The 19,917-nt window shown below is 60.0% G+C and overlaps 2 protein-coding genes across 4 annotated transcripts; both read left to right on the forward strand.

Annotated features, from left to right (window-relative positions):
• The first annotated feature begins 354 nt into the window (after nucleotides 1-354).
• Nucleotides 355-4,724, forward strand: CTSE (cathepsin E). The gene is made up of 9 exons (XM_005529417.3): nucleotides 355-431; nucleotides 1,591-1,744; nucleotides 2,339-2,456; nucleotides 3,019-3,137; nucleotides 3,230-3,429; nucleotides 3,661-3,783; nucleotides 3,869-4,010; nucleotides 4,113-4,211; nucleotides 4,408-4,724. Exons 1-9 carry the CDS (start codon nucleotides 373-375, stop codon nucleotides 4,570-4,572), a joined length of 1,179 nt encoding a protein of 392 aa, XP_005529474.1. The 5' UTR covers nucleotides 355-372; the 3' UTR covers nucleotides 4,573-4,724.
• A 1,873-nt stretch (nucleotides 4,725-6,597) lies between these two features.
• On the forward strand, nucleotides 6,598-11,541 carry RAB7B (RAB7B, member RAS oncogene family). Of its 3 annotated transcripts, none has more exons than XM_088067145.1 (6): nucleotides 6,598-6,609; nucleotides 8,903-8,964; nucleotides 9,069-9,195; nucleotides 9,798-10,013; nucleotides 10,444-10,569; nucleotides 10,954-11,541. In XM_088067145.1, exons 2-6 carry the CDS (start codon nucleotides 8,912-8,914, stop codon nucleotides 11,032-11,034), a joined length of 603 nt encoding a protein of 200 aa, XP_087923271.1. In that variant the 5' UTR covers nucleotides 6,598-6,609; nucleotides 8,903-8,911; the 3' UTR covers nucleotides 11,035-11,541. The 3 variants fall into 3 exon arrangements, with proteins under 3 accessions (XP_087923271.1, XP_014113581.1, XP_005529381.2); XM_014258106.2 differs by lacking the exon at nucleotides 6,598-6,609 and adding an exon at nucleotides 7,887-7,992; XM_005529324.3 differs by lacking the exon at nucleotides 6,598-6,609 and adding an exon at nucleotides 7,899-8,007.
• The last annotated feature ends 8,376 nt before the right edge of the window (nucleotides 11,542-19,917 follow it).

Consider the following 19,917-nt stretch of genomic DNA (forward strand, 5'->3'; position numbering starts at 1 on the left):
CCACGGGGCTGTGGGGCCAAGGAGAAGGGAAATGTTCCCCTAAAGCATTTTGGGGGGTTTCCACAGCTGGATAAGGGGCTGGTGCTGGGATGGGGACCCCATCCTGCTCCCTCGGCGGGACCTCCACTGCCCCAAAATCAGCCCAAGCCGGTCCTGCTCAGCTCCCACGGCTCCCCCAGCACCGTCCTCACCCAGAAAAGCAAACGTGACCCCGGAGCGCCCGCTCAGCCTCGCCTGGGCCGTGGCCAGTGATTCATCGTGGCTGCCCGAGCCCGCTGTTGACTCTGGCAGGGCCGATATCGAGGTTGGCACCGTGGGTATAAGAGCGGCACCGCGGCGCTGCCGGCACGGGCACAGCCACCGAGCCACACCATGAGGCGCCTGCTGCTGCTCGCCGCGCTCTGCCTGGGCCTGGCCGGAGCCCTGAGCAGGTAAGGGGGACCCCAGGGTCTCAGGGTCTTGGGGATTCCTCTCCAGGGCTGTGCCGGATGGCAGAGCTCAGCCTGGGCACCCCGGGAGAGGTGGCACCATGCTGGGATTTCTGGGGTCTCCATCCCTTTGGGCAGAGCTTGGCAGCAGCAGGAGGGGTCTGCAAAGGGGTCTGTGCAAGCAGGGAGGGCAGGAAAAACCAGCCTGGCCCTGCTCACCCTGCATGAAGGGTCCTTTCCCTCAGTGACAGAGCTGCCTGTCCTGTCACTGCCAGGGCCTGGATGCCCTCCTGCCAGCTCTGTCCTTCATTTCCTGTACCCTAAAACACGTCTAGTGCCCCTCTTCTGCTGTGCCTTGGCTGGAAATTGTTGCAGTGGGGGGGATGTGGGCTCTGAACCTTCATTCTGGCAGTGCTGGGACCCTCAGGGTGGGCACAGGGACTGCAGGACATGGACAGCACCCACAGGAGTGACCAGGGCCCTCAGGGTGGGCACAGGACACGAACAGCACCCATGGGAGTGACCAGGGCCCTCACAGTGGGCACAAGGGCAGCACCCACAGCAGTGACCAGGGCCCTCACAGTGGGCACAAGGGCAGCACCCACAGCAGTGACCAGGGCCCTCACAGTGGGCACAAGGGCAGCACCCACAGCAGTGACCAGGGCCCTCAGGGTGGGCACAGGACAAGGGCAGCACCCACAGGAGTGACCAGGGCCCTGAGGGTGGGCACAAGATGAGGGCAGCACCCACAGAAGTGACCAGGGCCCTCAGGGTGGGCACAGGACACGAACAGCACCCATGGGAGTGATCAGGGCCCTGAGCGTGTCCACAAGGGCAGCACCCACAGCAGTGACCAGGGCCCTCACAGTGGGCACAAAGGCAGCACCCACAGGAGTGACCAGGGCCCTGAGGGTGGGCACAGGACATGAACAGCACCCATGGGAGTGATCAGGGCCCTCAGGGTGGGCACAGGACATGAACAGCACCCATGGGAGTGATCAGGGCCCTGAGGGTGGGCACAAGGGCAGCACCCACAGCAGTGACCAGGGCCCTCACAGTGGGCACAGGACATGAACAGCACCCACAGCAGTGACCAGGGCTCTGAGGGTGGGCACAAGATGAGGGCAGCACCCACAGCAGTGACCAGCCCCGTTCTCGGCAGGGTGGCCCTGAGCCGGCGCCGCTCCCTGCGGAAGGTGCTGCGGGACCGGGGGCAGCTCTCGCACCTCTGGAGAGCCCAGGGAGAGCTGGACATGAGCAGCGAGGCCTGCGACGCCTTCTTGGAGACCAACGAGCCCCTCATCAACTACCTGGATGTGAGCAGGGGGGCACAGAGGGGTGGGAGCAGCCTCGGTTTGTCCCAGCAGTGCCCAAACGCTTCCCACACATCCCAGGGCTCCAGGCCGTGCCGGGGCTCACCGCCTGCCCGGCCCTTTGTCCCCGGGAATGGAGGATGAGGACAAGGGAGGACATTCATGGCAGGCACTGCCTGCCCCCTCCCTCCCTCCCTCCGTCCTGCGCTCTGCCCATCCCCCCAGAGAGAGATTTACTCCGAAATTCAAGTTACACTGAATTTTGCCCCCTGCTTTTCAGGGCAGAGCCCACCACAGAGCACCCAGAGGTGGAGGGATTTCCACAGGAGAATCCCATTCCCCAACTCCCCTGTCCCCCAAAGCCCCTGCCTGGTTGTGAGGGTCCCCTTGCCTTGCCAGGAAGAGGCAGGGACCTGTACCTGCCGTGCTGCCTTTTGTCCTCAGTTCCCATTGCTGTTCCTTAAATATTTGTCTCCTTTATTGCACCTGGCACGGCACAGACCAAACACAGCCCCATCCGTGCCCTGCAGACGCCCCAGGCTCTGTTTTGCTGGCATTTCTGCCTGTGCTGGTGGCTCACAGTGCTCTGTTTGGCAGATGGAGTATTTTGGGCAGATCTCCATTGGGACACCCCCCCAGAATTTCACCGTGGTGTTCGACACGGGCTCCTCCAACCTCTGGGTGCCCTCTGTCTACTGTGTCAGCAAAGCCTGTGGTGAGTGGGGACCCCCTGACCCCAGAAAGGCCACAGGCCACCAGCCCCAAGGCCTTGGGGACCCTCCTAACAGAGGTGACAGAAATGCAGGGGTGAAAGCAGGGGGTGACAGCCCAGCAGGGGACAAAGGTGGCTTTTTGGAGCTGTCAGTGATCAGCCAGCCCCAGAAAGCCCAGGCTGCTGCTGTGGGACCAGAGCAGCCCCAGAGCTGCCCCAGAGCCCAGCAGGAGTTGGGACTGGATCCTGCAGGGAATTGGGGAATGGGGCTGGATCCCACAGTGCCTGTGGGGCTGCTGCTGGCTGTAACCAGGGACAGCAGTGCTCATCTCGGGACTCATTAAATGCTGCTGATCCTGCTCCCCCTAACAGCCCTTGCACCCTTAATCAGATTGAAAAATGGGAGAGGTTTTCTCTCCCTCACAACTCCAGCACGTCCCTCAGCAGAGCCCCCATAACCAGGAGTTTTTATGACACCATCTTTTTGCCTCACTGGGGGCTCCTGGCAGCTGTGGCCATGCAAAAAAATGACATTTCTGGTGACAGATCCCATCTTCTTCCCCAGCTGAGCACAACAGGTTCCAGCCAACCCAGTCCAGCACCTACCAGGTGATAGGGACCCCCTTCTCCATCCAGTATGGCACCGGGAGCCTGACGGGGATCATCGGATCCGACCAAGTATCCGTGAGTGACCTTTGGGTTCCCCTGCTCTGGGCAAAGAGCCTGGGACTTGCCCATGGGCTCAGCACCCCCATGGAACCCCCTCCTCCCTGCAGGTCGAGGGTCTGACCGTGAGCAACCAGCAGTTTGCAGAGAGCACCAGTGAGCCGGGAAAAGCCTTCCTGGATGCTGAGTTCGATGGGATCCTGGGGCTGGCTTATCCCTCCCTGGCCGTAGATGGGGTCACCCCTTTCTTCGACAACTTGATGGCCCAAAATCTGGTGGAGCTGCCCCTTTTCTCCGTCTACATGAGCTCGTATGGACATGGCTTTGCTCTGGGATGGTGCTCAGAGTCTGGAATTGCTTTAGGGAGCAGGAGGAGCTGCGAAAATACAGATATTGTACTGAGATAATGAAGGGGGGTTTGGTACCAGATTGAGCATCACAGACCTCTGGCCTTAGATCATTTGTGGGGAGAAAGGTGGGGTAAATCCATGCTAAATGGATAAAAACCCCTCATGTGTCTTCCTCCTCCTCCTCTCTGCAGGAACCCCGAGTCCCCCCAGGGAGGAGAGCTGCTTTTTGGGGGCTTTGACACCTCCCGCTTCACAGGGACCCTGAACTGGGTGCCGGTCACCCAGCAGGGGTACTGGCAGATCCAGCTGGACAAGTGAGTGGGGCTGGGCAGGCAGGGAGGGCAGGGCTGGGCTGGCAGAGCAGGATAAATCCCTCCTGCTCCTTCTCCTCTCTTCCAGCATCCAGCTGGGTGGGACGGTGACTTTCTGTGCCAATGGCTGCCAGGCCATCGTGGACACCGGGACATCGCTCATCACGGGCCCCACCAAGGAGATCAAAAAACTGCAAAACCTTATTGGGGCTGTGTCTGTGGATGGAGAGGTGAGAGCCAGGGTGGGGACAGGAGGGGACAAAGCCCTGGGGACCCTTCTCTGCTGGAAGGGACCCCCCTGGGCAGCCCTTGAGCCCCCAGATGTGTTCCAGTACGCCGTGGAGTGCAGCAACCTCAACGTGATGCCTGACCTGACCTTCACCATCAACGGGCTGCCCTACACGCTCAGTGCCCAGGCTTACACCCTCATGGTATGGCTGTGGCTCCCTCAACCCCAAATCCCAGCTGCTCCAGTGGCAAAGGTGGCCCAGCCCCACTCCGGGAGCAGGCAGTGTGTCCCCAGGGGTGACAAACCCTGCTGGTTTCTGCTTCGCCACCGTTCCTGGGTGTTCCCATGTGCATGAGGCTCACGGCCTCATCCCCAGCTTTCCTCTTCTCCTCCCCCAGGAGTACAGTGATGGCATGGCCTTCTGCACCAGTGGCTTCCAGGGGACAGACATCCCCCCTCCCACAGGACCCCTCTGGATTTTGGGTGATGTTTTCATCCGTCAGTTCTACGCCGTCTTTGACCGTGGGAATAACAGGGTGGGGTTGGCCCCTGCTGTCCCTTAGGGCTGTGACATCCATGGGGCAGGAGAGGAACGGACCTTGGCAGGGCAGTGGATGTCACCACGTCCTCCTTGGTGTCCCCAGGGGGATGAAGACACCCAGGGGTGCAGCTGAAGAGCCCAGCAGAAGTTCAGTCCACACCAGGACACTGTGATATAGAAATGTCTCGAGCAGCTCTGTGATCTGCTCTGCACATTCTCTGTTTTTAAATCCTGAGCCAATAAAAAATTTAATAAACCCAAACTTCTCATGCTTCTGTCGGCAGCAGAAATCCTGCACATCTCAAAGGGCTGCGCTGGGGGTTAAATCCTCCTTGCCCATGTCCTGCCCTCCTCCCTGGGTGATCCATGGCACTGCCAGGGCTGCACTCCCAGCGTGGCCGGAGCTTCCCTGGGATTCCCACAGGAGCAGAAAGAAGAGGATGCTTTGCTCAGCTGGAGCAGAAATCCCTGGAGGTGCCTGTGGCCATCCCTGAGCATCCCAGGGGCCTGTGGGCAGGGCAGGGGCCGAGGGAGCACTGGGGATGCACCTTTCCTCAGCTGGTGCTGGTAAACAAGAAGGTAACAGGGGGACTGGAAAGCCCCCGGGGCTCTTTCTGTGCCACAAAATTCCTGGAGCAACTGGTGGTTTCCAATGAATTTTGCTTTGATTCCCCTGGGGAGTTTACCACGACAACAACGTGCTTGGTGGGTCCTGGAAGGGCAAAGCAGCCACTGAGCCCTGGGCTGGGCTGGGCTGGCTCAAAGCCTGGGGGGCTGCAGAGGGGCTCCTGGCCCTGGGGGTCCCCAGGGGGTCACCGTGACACCCGTGCCTTGCTGACGGGAGTGTGACACTGCACAAGCAGCTGTGGCTCACGAGGGATGCACCCCGAGGCAGCCAGAAAGGGAAGCACAGAAAAAGGTTATTTTTATCCCAGCCTTTGCTCTGTTTTCCTCACTGACCCTGAAGCGAGGCCAGCAGTGCCAGGGCCGGGGTGCTGGAGTGTCCATGTCCCAGCCCAGGCTTGGTGGCTGCTCCATCCTTCCCAGAGCAGAGCAGCCTCCAGGGCTGGGTCTGGGAGCTCTGGAATATTCAGATCTGGTCGTAAACTTTGCAGCTGAGCCTTGTGGTTTGCAATAAAAGGAGATATCTGCCTTACCCAGAGGCACTGATTGTGCCGCTGACCAGTGTGGGCTCTGTGACGTTTCCTGTGTTGACTTCACCCCTGCTGCAGCCCCAGATAAGGTGCTGGGGCAGCTGGACAAAGGTCTCCTGTCCCTCTTCCACCTTAACCCTTAGCACACCAAGGTGCTGCTGAGCACGAGCCCGGGGGCTGGAGGGAGCATCCAGCATGACAGGGGCCACTCAAGTGTCCCCAGATGGCAGCTGGCAGTGAGAGCTGGCCTGGCCTGGAGTTGCCCAGGACTGCTCTGGTGTTGTATTTTTGGGATCTCAGAGCGTTCTTGACAGGTTTGGGGGGGAAGTTGCTCAAACAAATGTGAACACCCCAATAAAGAGCGACCCTGCTGTCCCCCAAGGAGGCTGAACAGTGCAGGGAACACTTAGATGCTCTTTGCTTCCTTCCCTTTCTCTCACTCCCCCAGTCCTGCAGGGCACAGCCCATCCTCTCCTTGTCCCCCTCAGCCTTTCCCTGGCTGCATCAGCCCCAGCCTGAGTTTCATCACCTTCCTCACAGTCACAGGCCACAAAACCCACGCCTTTTCCTCAGAAATGCTGACGTGGGGGAGCTGCCAGGACGGGACTGAAGCTGTGGTGGCTGGAGCTGCTCTGCGACACCTTGGCCATCACCTCCTCCCCACCACTGCTCCCACTGCCTTCATCCAGGCAGAATCTCAGCCCAGAGGAGATTAGGAGAGCAGGAGCTTTGGGAAAATCCCTTTTCCTGTGAAATCAAGCAAAAGCCAGAGCTGAGGCTGATGCACCCTGGTGGGTACAGCCTCCCTGGCCGAAAGCAGAAGTGGCCATGGGCATCAGCTGCAGTTTGGGATTGACCGCAAACCCAGCCCCAGCAGCGTGGAGAGGCTTTGATCATCTGACAGGGTGAGCAACCCCTGTCCCACCAGGGACACGCGAGAGGAACGAGGGCAGAAGTTGTTGCAGGGGGAGGCTGAACAATAAATTCTCTCTGTGAGGGCAAAGGTGAAGCAGGATGGTGAAAAAGGGCTGAAAACATGGATTAGGAGAGAGCTGCTCAGGTTCTCCTCCCTCAGCCCAGCTCCTCCCAGCACCTGCCCTCTGGGGGGGAAAACAGATTTTTCTGGCCAGACAGGTCCTAAAATTACATCTGGAGAGGAGGGGGAGGAGGGTTTGTCCTGCTGAGTGCAGTGATCCTCCCTGAGATCCCATCAGGGTCTGTAAGGGGAAAGAAAAGTCTACAAAAATGCTGGAAGTGGAAAAGCAAAAGCCAGAAGTCTTGGAGGGATCCTGAAACCGGGGCATGGGGACCACCAGGAACTGGGGGGCTGCAGGTTTAGGATGGGGGAGGTTTCAGAGATGGGGGACACCCGACTCTCACTGCAAATCCCACATCCCACAGAATGCTTGGTAAAGGCGCAGGACCTGCCCTTGCACGTTGGGAAGCAGAGCTCAGCCTTTGCAGCCGTGGCCAAGCAGGTTTTCCCACTCCAAAGAGCCCTGGGCACCCGTCTGCTGCTGGGATTGCTCCATGGGGGCAGCTGAGGTCCCCAAAATCCCATTTACTGATTGAACACGTCCTCCTGCAGATGTCACCAGCTCTGTCCCCTCTTTTTGGGGTGTTTCTGGGGTGTCCGTGCTGCCGTGGGTGTTGGCTGGGACCCCTGGGGGCTGCAGGGATGTGGCACCGAGGGGCTGGAAGCGCTCCTAATTCCGACCCTGCTCCTCTCCCGCCTGGAAAAGGAGGCGAAGCCGCACGGAGCTCCTCAGAGGGATCCCAGCCCCTCCTCACCTCTCCTCAGCTCCCAAATCCGCTTATCCCATCCCACCATATCAGAGCAAAGTCCGGGATGGCTCCAGGGATGCTGCCCACAGCCCCGCCCGGCTTTTATCCTCATCCCTCAGTAATTCCCCAGCGGGGACGCAGATAAAGGGTCCCGGAGAGGTGGCAGAAAGGAAACGAAGGAAATCTGAGCCAGAGGAGAGGCCAAAAGTCAACCCCAAACTCCAGCAGAGGAGGAGAACCTTGTTCCCCTTCCCCATCGGATCCCGAGCCGGGGACAGCGGGCAGAGCCCCGGAATCGAGGGAAAATCCACAGACATCCCAGCGCCCGCCCGAGGCTCCTCGGGATCGCGGGATCTCGGCCCCTTTCTGCTGATGTCACGGAGCGGGGCCCCGCAGCCGCCTTCCCCGGGAGGGCAGGGACCGGCCGCCCCTTCCCGGATCCTCCTCTCTCGCCTCTCCCCTCCCCGGCTGAGCGGAGCCGGGAGCCGCGGATGCCCCGGCAGGTGAGCGCTCCGCAGGTGAGTCCCCGGGGGCAGCCGAGACCCGCCGAGCGAGGGGAAAACTCCATTTTGAGTTTAAAAACATCTGGCCTCCCAAAAAGCTGGCGAAAGGGCCGGGAAGTTTGTGTGCGCTGGGCCACGAGGCTCTGCCGGTGCCGAGGATGCTGCCCGCGGCTGGGCACGGGGGGCAGAGCGGGGCAGGGGGGCCTGGACCCCACAGCTGAGAGCTCCCCGCTGCTGTTCCAAGGGGGAATGGCGCAGGGCTGGCCAGCGCATCAGGGAAAAATGCAGGGATGAGGCTGCCAGTGTTTCCGTCTGTGCCTCGCCCGGCGGTGTCGGACGCTGCTGCGGGGATGGGGCTGCTGGAGGATGCTGCTGCCGCCTGGGGAGGGGGTTTCGGGGGTCCTGGCCGGGCTCAGAGCATTTGGGGACGCTGGGACATAATGGGGACACATCCTGCGGGGAGATTTCGGGGTGCTCCTGGGCGGGGATGCTCCCTGGGCTGTGCTTGAGGCACCAAGGAATTCCGCCTGGCTGGGGTCTTCTTTAATAAATTTAATTTTCAGCAGGACCCCAGGCGTGTGTGCCAGGCCTAGGGGGAGGGACTGCGCTGGAGACGGGGTGGGAGAAGCAGGGAAGTGGCTCCTGGAAGTTTTGAATGGTGATGAACCGACGGGTCTGGGCGTGCTCCGGCTCCTCGGGAGCCCGGCACGGGCAGGGACGTGGGCCGGGCTTGGCACGGGAGGTTTTCTGTCCCCACCATGCCTGGAACACACGGGCTGGCATGGCACGGGCATGGTGACAGCACGGTGAGGACACAGCGACATCCGTGCTGGGAGCAGGGACAGCAGCACGGGCACCGCCGGGAGCCAGAGCCATCCCCACAGCCCGCTGAGCCTCTCTCGTCCCACAGGGCCTGTCCATGGATGCCAGCAAGAAGGTGGATCTGAAGATCATCATCATCGGAGCTCTGGGGTAAGGAGCAGGCAGAAAAGCGCCCTGAGTGTGCTGGGTGTCCCCCGGCCCTGCCCACCCCTGGGTGCTGCAAAGCCTCACCAGTGTCCCTTTGCTGTCACCAGCGTGGGCAAGACCTCTCTGCTGCACCAGTACGTGCACAAGACGTTCTTCGAGGATTACCGCACCACGCTGGGCGCCAGCATCCTCACCAAGGTCCTGGCTGTGGACAACACCCCCCTGAAGCTGCAGGTGAGCAGGGTGAGCTGGCACTGCCCACCCTGACCCCTGATCCCAGGGCTGGGTGTGTCCCACCCCGGCCTGAGGTGCCCAAATGCCCACCGGGGTCATGAGGTGCAGGGCTGCATGTGCAGAGCCCGATTTCCAGAGCCTGATTTTCACAGCCCGATTTTCAGAGCCCCGCCTTCAGAGCTTTTCAGAGCCTGAATTTCAGAGCCCAATTTTCAGAGCCCGATTTTAGAGCCTGATTTTCAGAGCCCGACCTTCAGAGCTTTTCAGAGCTGATTTTCAGAGCCCGATTTTCAGAGCCTGACTTTCAGAGATGAATTTCAGAACCCAGTTTTCAGAGCTCAGTTTTCAGAGCCCGATTTTCAGAGCTCAATTTCAGAACCCAATTTTCAGAGCTCAGTTTTCAGAGCCCGATTTTCAGAGCTGATTTTCAGAACCTGATTTTTCAGAGCCCGATTTTCAGAGCCTGGATTTTCATCATCCATAAACTGCACTGGAGTCCCGTGGGAATTCTGGGGGCTCAACACCCCCTGAAGCTGCTCCTCTGGGCTGCAGCCCCCACCCTGCCCGTGGGGTGTGTCCATCTGTGCCCTTTTCTGCCCTAGATCTGGGACACAGGCGGACAGGAGCGATTCCGGTCCATGGTGTCGACCTTTTACAAAGGCTCGGACGGCTGCATGCTGGCCTTCGACGTGACCGACAGGGAGTCCTTCGAGGCCCTGGATAACTGGAGAGATGATTTCCTGGAGAAGGTCATTCCCAGGGAACAGGATTTCCCCATGGTCGTGCTGGGGAACAAGATAGACCTCAGTGACCGGCAGGTAAGGGTGGAGGAGGGAGAGGGGGATGAGCAGTGCTGGAGTCGCCAGCTGGGGGGATTTAAAAGCTGTACTGATGTGACACTTGGGGACATCGTTTAGTGCTGGGTTGATGGCTGGATTTGATGATCTTGAAGGCCTTTTCCAACTTAAACAATTCTGTGATTGGGATGCTGGAGGGTCCTAAATGGCTTTGAGGGCTGATCCTTCACCTCAGAACCAGCCTTTTCCCTGTCCTCGCATGAAAACCAGAGCTCCAGGCCGCCACCCACCCCAGGATTCTTGCAGGGGATAAGCAACATCCTCCTGCTGCTCTTTGGGGACTGTCCCCAGCAGAGGCAGCAGGAATGACAACCTCAGGCACTGCCAGCAGACGGCTGAGGAGGGTCCCCTGTCCCATCCCCGAGCTCTGGCTCCATCCTCCCGTCCCCAGGTGCCCAAGGAAACGGCCTCAGCCTGGTGCAAGGAGAAGGACATCCCGTATTTCGAGGTCAGCGCCAAGAACAACATCAACGTGGCCGAGGCTTTCGAGACGCTGGCGAAGCAGGCGCTGAGCACGGTGAGCATCCCCCAGCTGCGAGCGGTGCCGGGGGAGCGTTCGGGGGGGAACCGAGGCTGCTCTGCCAGATCCTCCCGTGTGGAGCAGCTCCCGCTGCAGCGCAGAGCGCCGGGGATGAGAAACGCAGCGGTGTTTGATCCTAAATCGATAGGAAAAGGATGGGAATCGCCTTTTCCTTTTCCCGTGGCGTGTGGCACCCAGGGCGCGCCAGCACTGTCCTCTAGCGGCCGTGCCACGGGGACATCCGTGTCCCCAAGCCCTGCTCTAGGTGGCTTTTCCCTGGATTTTGCCTTTAACCCCAAGTCAGGGCTGAACCCCAGTGCTCCGCAGCTGCCTCTGAGCTGGGCTCGCTCATCCTTTCCCTTCTCCGTTTTGTTTTTCCAGTATAAAGGGATTTTTGAGAGTTATTTAACCGACTCCATCAAGCTCACTCCCAACGACAAGCCCAAGCAGAGCTGCTGCTGACCCCGGGGCCACTGGACCCCTCGATGCCCACGGCTGGAGCCCTGCCCGGGGGTCCGAGCCCCCTGCCCACCCCGGCCTGGCCACGGGGACCGGCTGGACACAGCAGGACCTGCACATCCAGGGATTTGCTGCTTCCCACGGCTCTGGAGCTGCTCTCCCGAGTCTCCCAATGGCCTGGTGTCACGGTGTCCCAAAGCCTGGGTGTCACAGTGGCCCTGTCCCCGCTCGGTGTGCTGCCGTCGGGCACCCGATGTCCCTGCAGTGACGGTGCCAGGGGTGCGGGCATTGGCGTGACCCTGCCCGGTGCACGGCCTGGTGGCCCCACTGCTCTCAGGGTGGGCACGGGCTGGCCTGGAGGGGACACTTGGGGCTGGTGGCCTGGGCACAGGGCCCTTCTGTGGAGGCAACAAATCCGTGCCTCAGTTTCCCCCTCCCCTCACGCATATCCCCCACCAAACACCTTCCCCCTCCCTCCTCACTGGGGAGGATTCTCAAAAAAGCACTTTGTCAGGGGTTCTCTCTTTTTTTAAAAACAAAAAAATAATTAAATATTTCATTTTTATTTATATTTCTGTGTTGCAAAACGCTCCCCAGGTCCCGCAGCAGGAAGGTGGGGAGGTGGGGGCTCCAGACTTTCCTCTCTGAGCGTGTTCTCAGGGCTGGGGGGATGCATTTTGGGTCTGGCTTTTTTTTTATTTTCCCCCAGTGCAGATTTTGGGTCAGGGTAGAGAGGAGGCTGTGCAGAGGTGGCCTGGGGGCGGCTGTCGGCAGAGGGAGCCCGCTGGGAGCGGAGCCCGGCTCCCGCTTCCCTTCCTGCATCCATCCCGCTCCTCTCCGGGCACCTTCCAGCAGCCGGGGCTGCCCGGGGACGCGGCCAGCCCGTTCCGGCTGGGGCTGCAGCATCCCCCCGGCCGGGCTGGATGGATTCCGATTCCCAGGGAGCTCAGCAGGGACCCTCCACACCCCGCCGCTGCCTGCAGCGCTCCCGCAGAGCTTCCCGGAGGTTTCCGTGGCATCCCCGGAGCTGCCCACGGGGACAGCACCCAGGGCTGGGGACACAGGACAGCGGCAGGGGCTGCCAGGAGAGCTCCGGAGCGGTGAAAGCTGAGCGAGGGCTGGGCACGGGGGGCTGCCAGGAGAGCTCCGGAGCGGTGAAAGCTGAGCGAGGGCTGGGCACGGGGGGCTGCAGAGCCGCGGCCGGACCGCCCGGAGAGGAACGGAGAGTTCCCACCCTGCTCCTTACGCAATGCTCCGCCTGTTTATTTGGGCACCGGGCCGGGGAGAGGATTTGTCCCTTCCTACTGGGAGGAGAGGGGCATTAACTATTTCCTCCCCACGTTTTGCACGGCTTTTCCCCCGCTCTGTGCCTGCCCGAGCCCCCCTCACACGCAGCATCCCCCAGCCCCATCCTGGCACGGGAGCGGGTGCTGAGCGCTGCCCGAGGCAGCAGCGCTGTTGTTTCTGCTCACACCCTTCCCCCAGCAGCTCCCAGCGCTGGCAAACAAAAACCTGATCTGTTTTACCCCAGCAAGCAGCAGTTTGGGCTCCCGGGGCTGAGCAGGTCACACAAACACGTGTGGTCGGTGGAGCGGGTGCTCCCTGAGCCGGGGCTGGGCAGTCTCTGGCACAAAGCCAGGGCTGCTGTGGGTGCTGGAACCTGTGAGTGGCAGGAGCTGGAGCCAGGTGGGAGCTGCAGATTTGGCTCAGGGTCCACCTGCAGCCCTGGATGCTCCGGCCAGGGACAGGCGGGAGCTGGGCTCAGACCTCGAGCCGCAGGCACAGCTCTCTCCAGAGCCCTTGGGTGGGCTCTGAGGTGCTGGGCTCAAACTGAGAAGGGCCCCAGCACTTTGTGCATCCACACAACACCATTCCCAACACGGGAATTAAGACTGTGAAGGATGCTGCAGCCTCAGGAGCTGGCAGGATCTCCAGTGGCATCAGCACCCTGCAGAAACCCTGGCTGACACATCTGGCAGATGTGCAGCCATCCAGCTTTTCCTCTCCCTCCATCCCTGCTGGGCAGGGTGTCCTGCTGGCCAGGCAGGATGGGGACAGGCCAGGAGAGCGGGCAGGGTGGCACAGTGCCAGGCAGGATGGGGACAGGCCAGGAGAGCGGGCAGGGTGTCCTGCTGTCCAGGCAGCCCAGGGGACAGCCAGGAGAGCGGGCAGGGTGTCCTGCTGTCCAGGCAGGATGGGGACAGGCCAGGAGAGTGGGCAGGGTGTCCTGCTGGCCAGGCAGCCCAGGGGACAGCCAGGAGAGCGGGCAGGGTGGCACAGTGCCAGGCAGGATGCTGGCAGGAGCGGCCAGAGGTGCTGAGCTGGTAACATTATCCCGCAGCCGAAACCCGATAAAGGACAGGGGGAGGTTTGCAACACGTGGGATTAACAAGGTCAGCTCAAGATTTTCTCAGGGTGAAAATCAAAGGGGAAAATATTTGTCTTGTGTGACTCAGTGAGTTCCTGAGCAGCCACCTGAGTTCCTGAGCTGGCCCTGGTGGAGAGCCCGGCCTGTGGCCGCTGCTGAGGAACCAAACCTGAGCCCTCCTGCTCTCCTGCCCACAGTTTAATAACCACAGACATTTGGTTATGCCCTGTTTAATAACCAGAGACTTCCCAGCTGCTCTGCTGTCCCTACAGGTTTTCATTCACCCATTGAAACAACAAAAATCAGTAAAATCCCACCCTGATGCTGGTCACCAAACAGGGACCATCCCAACCTTCCTGCAGAAGATCTGCCCTCACTATTTGAGGAATTAGCCCCCCAAATCCCCGACTCCCAGTTTGCTTCAGTGTTCTGAGGTTCAATTTCCCCTGAGAGCTCTTCACCACCCCTCATCCCACGTGGAAACCCAGCGTGTGCTCCGTGTCACCCGGTGGATCCAGCCCTGCTGAGCCCCGGCTGCTTCCAGGGGTGGCAGCGGTGCTGGGGAGGGGGGAATGGAATCACAAATCCCCCGTGCAGGGCTGGCAGAGAGCAGCTCCTCCGCTGCTCCTTCCTCAGACACGTGCCAGGCACAGGCAGCAGTGCCCAAGAGTCATGGAATTGATCATTTAGGTTGGAAAAGCCCTTTGAGATCATCAAGCCCACCATGAAATCGTGTCCCTGAATGTCCACCTACCCCAGCCTGTGGCACCTGGAGCTGGGTGGGATTAAATTCTTTTATTGAAATGTGAGAATTTAAATAAAAGCTCTGGAAAACACCTTTAAAAGAGAATCAAAAAACCCCAAGTTTTTCAGTTTGGAAGCAGAAGCCCCATTAACCTGGAGCTGGGGCTGGGAGTAACGCAGTGGCTTCAAAGCCGACCTGATAAACCCCAGAGGTTCAAAGTTCCAGGTAACCTTTCAAAGGCGTCAGACGTGAAAAACAAAGCCACGGCATCACGCAAAGCCTTATCTCTGTCCCCTGGTGCCACCGGGCCGCAGGGCAGCAAACACCTCTGGAGGTGTCACAGCGCTCTGCAGCCTCCCTGCGCCACCAGGGCCACTCCTGGTCCCTGTCACCCGCTAGCCAAGGGCTCGGGGTGCTGGCCTGGCCTGTGGCACACTGGCATTTCTTTCCAAGGGCACTCCCGGTGCTGGGAATTATCCAAATTCTCCCTTTCCTCAATCGCTGCCCCGTTGTTCTGCCCGTGCTGGGGGGGTGACACCGATGGGGTCGGTGGGACTGTCCCCCCAAGGAGGGGCTGTCCCCAAAAGGGACTCACAATCAGCCAGGTCTGGAGCACAGGGTCCTCACTGCCCACCCAAACACAGCAAAGTTGCTGCTTCTCCTTCATCCCCAGCCCAGGGGAGGTGTTGTCACCATGTCCCACCTCAGAGGACACCCAGGTGTGGGGTTGTGTGGGGTCACAGGGCCCTGCCTGGCCCCTGGCTGGGGACAGCGGGCTCTGGGGACACTGCAGGGCTGAGAGGCAGCACGTACAGAGGATTAGGGGCTGGGGACAGTCCGCAGCCAGCTCTGGGACACGCTGGGGTCAGCGGGCAGCCCGAGCCTCCAGCTGGGACCGGCAGCAGCATCAGGGCTGGGCAGGGTGGCCCCAGCCAGGCCCCACTGTCCCACCCCTCCCTGCCCTCCCTTTGGTCCTGCAAAGCCCCACATGGGTGCTGAGTGATGTCAGAGGATCCCAGAGAGGGAAAAGCTCCCGGAGAAATCCATGAAGGACTGGTTTTATCGGGATGGGATGGTCCCCGTGCCAAGGGCCAAGGCAGGACCGAGCCACAGCCGGGCTCACACGGGAGGGCTGTGGCCCTTGGCACAGGGATGGACACCACCTTCCCATGGGAATTCCAGCGTGGTTGGTACCTGGAGAACAGCAGCAGCCTCCTGCTGCAGGGTCCCTGCTGCCCCAGGAGGAGCTGGCGACCCCAAATCCCCCAGATTTAGGTCGGAGCTAGGCTGCACTCTGTCCTGGGTGAATAAGCAGCTCCTCAGAGTGTGGGCAGACACAAACAATGGGGATCTGCAGCTCCACTCGTGCTGAGCGAAGGGAAAATGGGGATTTGCCTCCTCTCACCGCCCTGGCTGAGCTCCCGCAGGTCTGCAGTGATAAATAATACAGAGAATAGAATTTTTCAATTTTTTCTGAAGTTGCTGAATGGAGTTGAAAGATTAAATACTTCAAATTGTGTTAGAAAGTTTATTCTGGCCCATTTTGGTATCAGCAGCATCCCTGGGGACGGTGTGGACCAGACCAGGGCACCAACAGAGCCTCCCTCGAGCCCTGGGAGAGGCTCAGGGCAGAGAGTCCCTGTCCCACCAGATTCCACCTGGACACTGCCTCCCTCTGGCCCCAAATGCTTTTATTTAACTTTAATGCCCTTTAACCAGCGACTCTTTCAGGGCAGGCTGAGCTGCCCCCTGGCCTCATGCCACAGCTGCAGCACCATCACTCCTAAAACTCCTAAAAAAGGCAAAGCTTTCATCTAAAATCTGTCTGACCAGGGGCGACAGGACCTCCTCCAGGTCCTCACGTCCAACACCTGAGCTCCTCTGCAGGCATTGACCTCAGAACAATGAGCAGCTTTAGTTCAGGCCTTATCTCCCTCCCATCCAAGCCTTTGGGCCTTAATGAGTTGCCCAAGGGCAAATAGCAGCAGTGATGGGACCAGGATCACTTTCCCCTCCTTGTCCCACCTTGGGGAAGCAAGGAGAAGCCACACGTTCTCCTCCACACACCTTCCCACTTCTTTTTTTTTGAGGGAAAATTCTTTTTTTTTTTTTCTTTTTTTTTTTTCCAGGTTGGAAAACCTCCCTTCTCAGGAATTCAGAGGTTTAAGTGAAAAAAAGCCTGGTTTGGGTTGGCTCTGCTGGGTCAGAGTGGGCAGAAAGCCTTGAGGGGTGGGGGAGGCAGTGCCTGGAGCCAGCCCCCAGCCTGAATTCCAGGAGAACGGGATGCACCCCTCGGCCTGGGGGCCCCCAGTGCTTCGGGGCTGCTCCAAGGGCAGGAATTTTTCATGCTGGGGCTGCTCCCAGCCCCGGGAGCTGCTCGTGTCCCTTGGGCAGACTTTGCTGAGCACATTTGGAGTTCCCCTGGAGAAGGCAGATATCTTACACCTATTTTACAAATAAGATAACAGCCCTTGCTCAAGGTGACCCGAGGTTTGTCCAGGGAGCACCGGCCGGTCCCAGGTGAGGACACACAGCCCGGTGCCAGGTGCTCTCTGTGGCCCGGCCAGGGTCTTTTGGGGGTGACAATTTCTCTGGAGGTCCTTGTGGTGCTCCAGACAGAAATTTGGGTCGGTGGGGTTGGCTCTGACCACCAGAACATGCTCTGCTCCCCAAGCCAGGGGGTCCTGCCCCACAAACCCCTCAGTGTGGGGATGTGCCCGTGCCGGGGCTGTGGCAGGGCTGACCCCACAGACACGGTCTCAGCAGAAGGGTGGCCCTTCCCTTGCCTCTGGAGATGTCCCCACAGGGCTCAAGCAGGCTGGGAAGGCCTCGAGCAGCTGTGACCCAGCGATTCCTCGGGCAGACAACCCCCAAATCCCCAGAGCCTCTCCCCAGCCCCGAACGCCCACGGGCAGCCGAGCCACGGGGGCAGCTCTGCGCCTCCCGAAGCCGTCCTTCCTTTTGGTGCTGTAAATAATCCTGCTGCCTCCCTCTGGGACGTGGTGTTCCTCATTCCTGCCCGGATCAGGCCCCTGGGACAGCGGGTGACACCGGGTGGGGGTGGCAGCGCCAGCGGGTCCCTTTCAGGTGCCACCTGTGGCTCCAGCCCTGGCACCACGGAGCCACAGGTGCCACCTCTGCCAGCGGGATGGTGGCATCCAGCCCGGGCCCTGCATTCCTGGGTGAGCAGGAAATGGAGATAACCAGCCCCGGGAAGCTCAGAGCTCCAGCCGGGCTCTGTGCGGTCACACACGGGGTGACACCGGCAGTGCCAGCCCCTGCCCACCCTCGCAGCAGCTCCGAGCATCCTGCAGCGCTGGGCGTGTCCATCACCTGCTCCAGGAACGGCCACCTCATTCCTGTGGGAATCTGGCAGCCCAGATCTCTGCTTTCCCACCCGGCTGAGGGATTTCAAACGCTCCTGAAGAGACAGACAGACAGACAGGGAAGCTGGACACCCCGCCCTGGCTTCAGCTGTGCCCTGTGCAGGTGTCACAGTCACATCAGCCAGGAGGAAAAACTTCCCAGCATCTCTCGACGTGTTCAGCACCTCCCAGATCCTCATGGAAGCCCCAGACTTCTCCAGAGGCTGCCCCACTCCACCTGCAGCATCTCCATCCCCAACCCTGCCTCCTTCCCATTGCTCTGTTTCCTCGGCAAAACCACCCAAAAGCGAGGAGCAGCTCTGGCTGCAGGGCTGGGGATGGGAGAGGGAGAGAAGGAAGGAGGGAGGGAGGCTCCCTGCAGGTCCCAGTATCTCCCAGGAACCGTTCCCCTCTGCCCCAAGGGCATGGGCCGCCCGTCCCTGCTGCCCCTCGGGCTCCCACTGAATTATTGCCCCCATTAACTGCAGCGTATCTGCTAAAATTAATCATCTGCAAACAAATCCGCACATTCCAGCACATGGAATGCTGCTATCGGCCCGGGAGATAACCAGCTCAGCACCCCAGGCTGACCTGGGGAGTCCCTGGGGTGTCTCTCCATGTCCTGCTGCTTCCCAGACACTCATCCGTGCCTTGCACACCGTCCTGGATGCTCTGCTGGTGGCCACATCCTCGGGCCACACCTGGAGAGTTTGGCCAGAGCAGAAAGAGGCAGAATGAGTTGTATTTATAATTACTGCAAATGGAATTTGACCAGGACTGCGCCTCCCACGCCAGAAATGCCCCAGGAGCATCGGTGGCTGCACAGGGCTGGGTTCTTTGTAGGGCAAGACCTCGTTTAATCCTGATCACACCCAGCAGGACTTTGGAATAGCAGAAGGAAACAAAAGGGAATCCGTCTGTGCAGGAGGGACACTGGGGCTGGGGACAGGGAGAGCCTGAAAGTCTTGTGGAAGTCATTCCCTGTGGAAAAATTACCTTGCACATGCTTGAGAACTCCACTGGGTTCTGCCAGTGCCAGGGGGACAAAAACCCAACCAGCATCTCAGTCCAAGCCCAGCAAGTGCAGCACTGAGTCCCTTTGGGGTGGTTTTGTGTCCCAGCGTGCCCACACAGCCCTTTCCTGCCTGTGCCAGGGGTCAGTGGCATTCCCAAGGACCTGGAATCCCGCTCCTGAGCTCGCTGGGCCCTCCAGGGCCTGCCCAGGGCCTGATGCACACAGCAGGTCAGGGGATGAGCAGCACCAGCTGCTCCTGCTTCCCTCATGCCAGGAGCCAGCTCTGGACTTGTACCTTTTGTCTTTCTTTGGCGAAGCTTCACTAGGAAAAATGCCCTTTATTGATGGCAAAAGTCCCTTTTGGCACGAACATTCCAGCTAATTAACCCCACACATTAGCCCTGGATGTTAATTAGCATCGTCTAGGATGCTGTTCCCTCTCTTCCCGCGGTGCAGGATCCCTGTGGATGCTGGAGCTCCACATTCCAAGGATTTTCCCTGCGACAGGATCCTCTGGGAGCGCTCCTGGGCTGCCCTTCCAAAAAGTCCCGCTCGATATGAGTTATTAATGATATTTACGGGATAACTGCTGGGCAATTATTGCCTGTGTCGGTCAGACGGTGATGAATCAGCCCCTTCCCCCGGCACCCTCCGGCAGGGTGTTCCTCTGGAACACAATGATTGATTTGCACACCGTCAGCTTTCTTGGCAGTGGCTGCTGATGCCTCGAGCGTGCACAAGGTACCGGGAATTTTTACTCTGGGAGCGAGCAAAGGCCACACCGCTGCCTTCTCCCTTGTCCTCGCCCCAGCCCTGCGCTCCCTGCCCTTCTGTCTCTCTCCCTGCTTTTCCCATCATCTCCCAGCGCCCGGAGGTGGCAGCACATCCCGGTGCCACCCGGAGGAGGGAGGGCAGCAGAGCCACCCCCGTGAACTCCCCGTGCCAAGCTGCCCTTGGGGACACCGGGAACACCAGAGATCAATTCCTCCACAACAAATAACCCCCTGCAGCTTCCTTCTGCTGGCCAATTCCTCTGGGGACATGTCCCTGACCTGTTCCTTGTCCCATTCCCTGCTGATGTCCCTGTCCATCTCATCACCTGCAGCACCTGGCTGGAACCTGGCTCCTGCACTCTCAAATCTCTCTGGGAGGAGAGGAGTCCAGGAGCCTGGAGAGGAGTCCAGGAGCCTGGAGAGGAGTCCAGGGGCCTGGAGAGGAGTCCAGGAGCCTGCAGAGTTCAGGAGCCTGGAGAGGAGTTCGGGATCCTGGAGAAGAAAGAGAGGAGATCAGGAGCCTGGGGAGATCAGGATCCTGGACAAAAAAGAGAGGAGTCCAGGAGCCTGGAGAGGAGAGGAGTCCAGGAGCCTGGACACAAGAGGAGGTCAGGATCCTG

This window comes from Pseudopodoces humilis, chromosome 26, assembly GCF_049639895.1.
Source record: "Pseudopodoces humilis isolate 2021_Gansu_Grassland_sample_001 chromosome 26, ASM4963989v1, whole genome shotgun sequence".
Classification (NCBI taxonomy): domain Eukaryota; kingdom Metazoa; phylum Chordata; class Aves; order Passeriformes; family Paridae; genus Pseudopodoces; species Pseudopodoces humilis.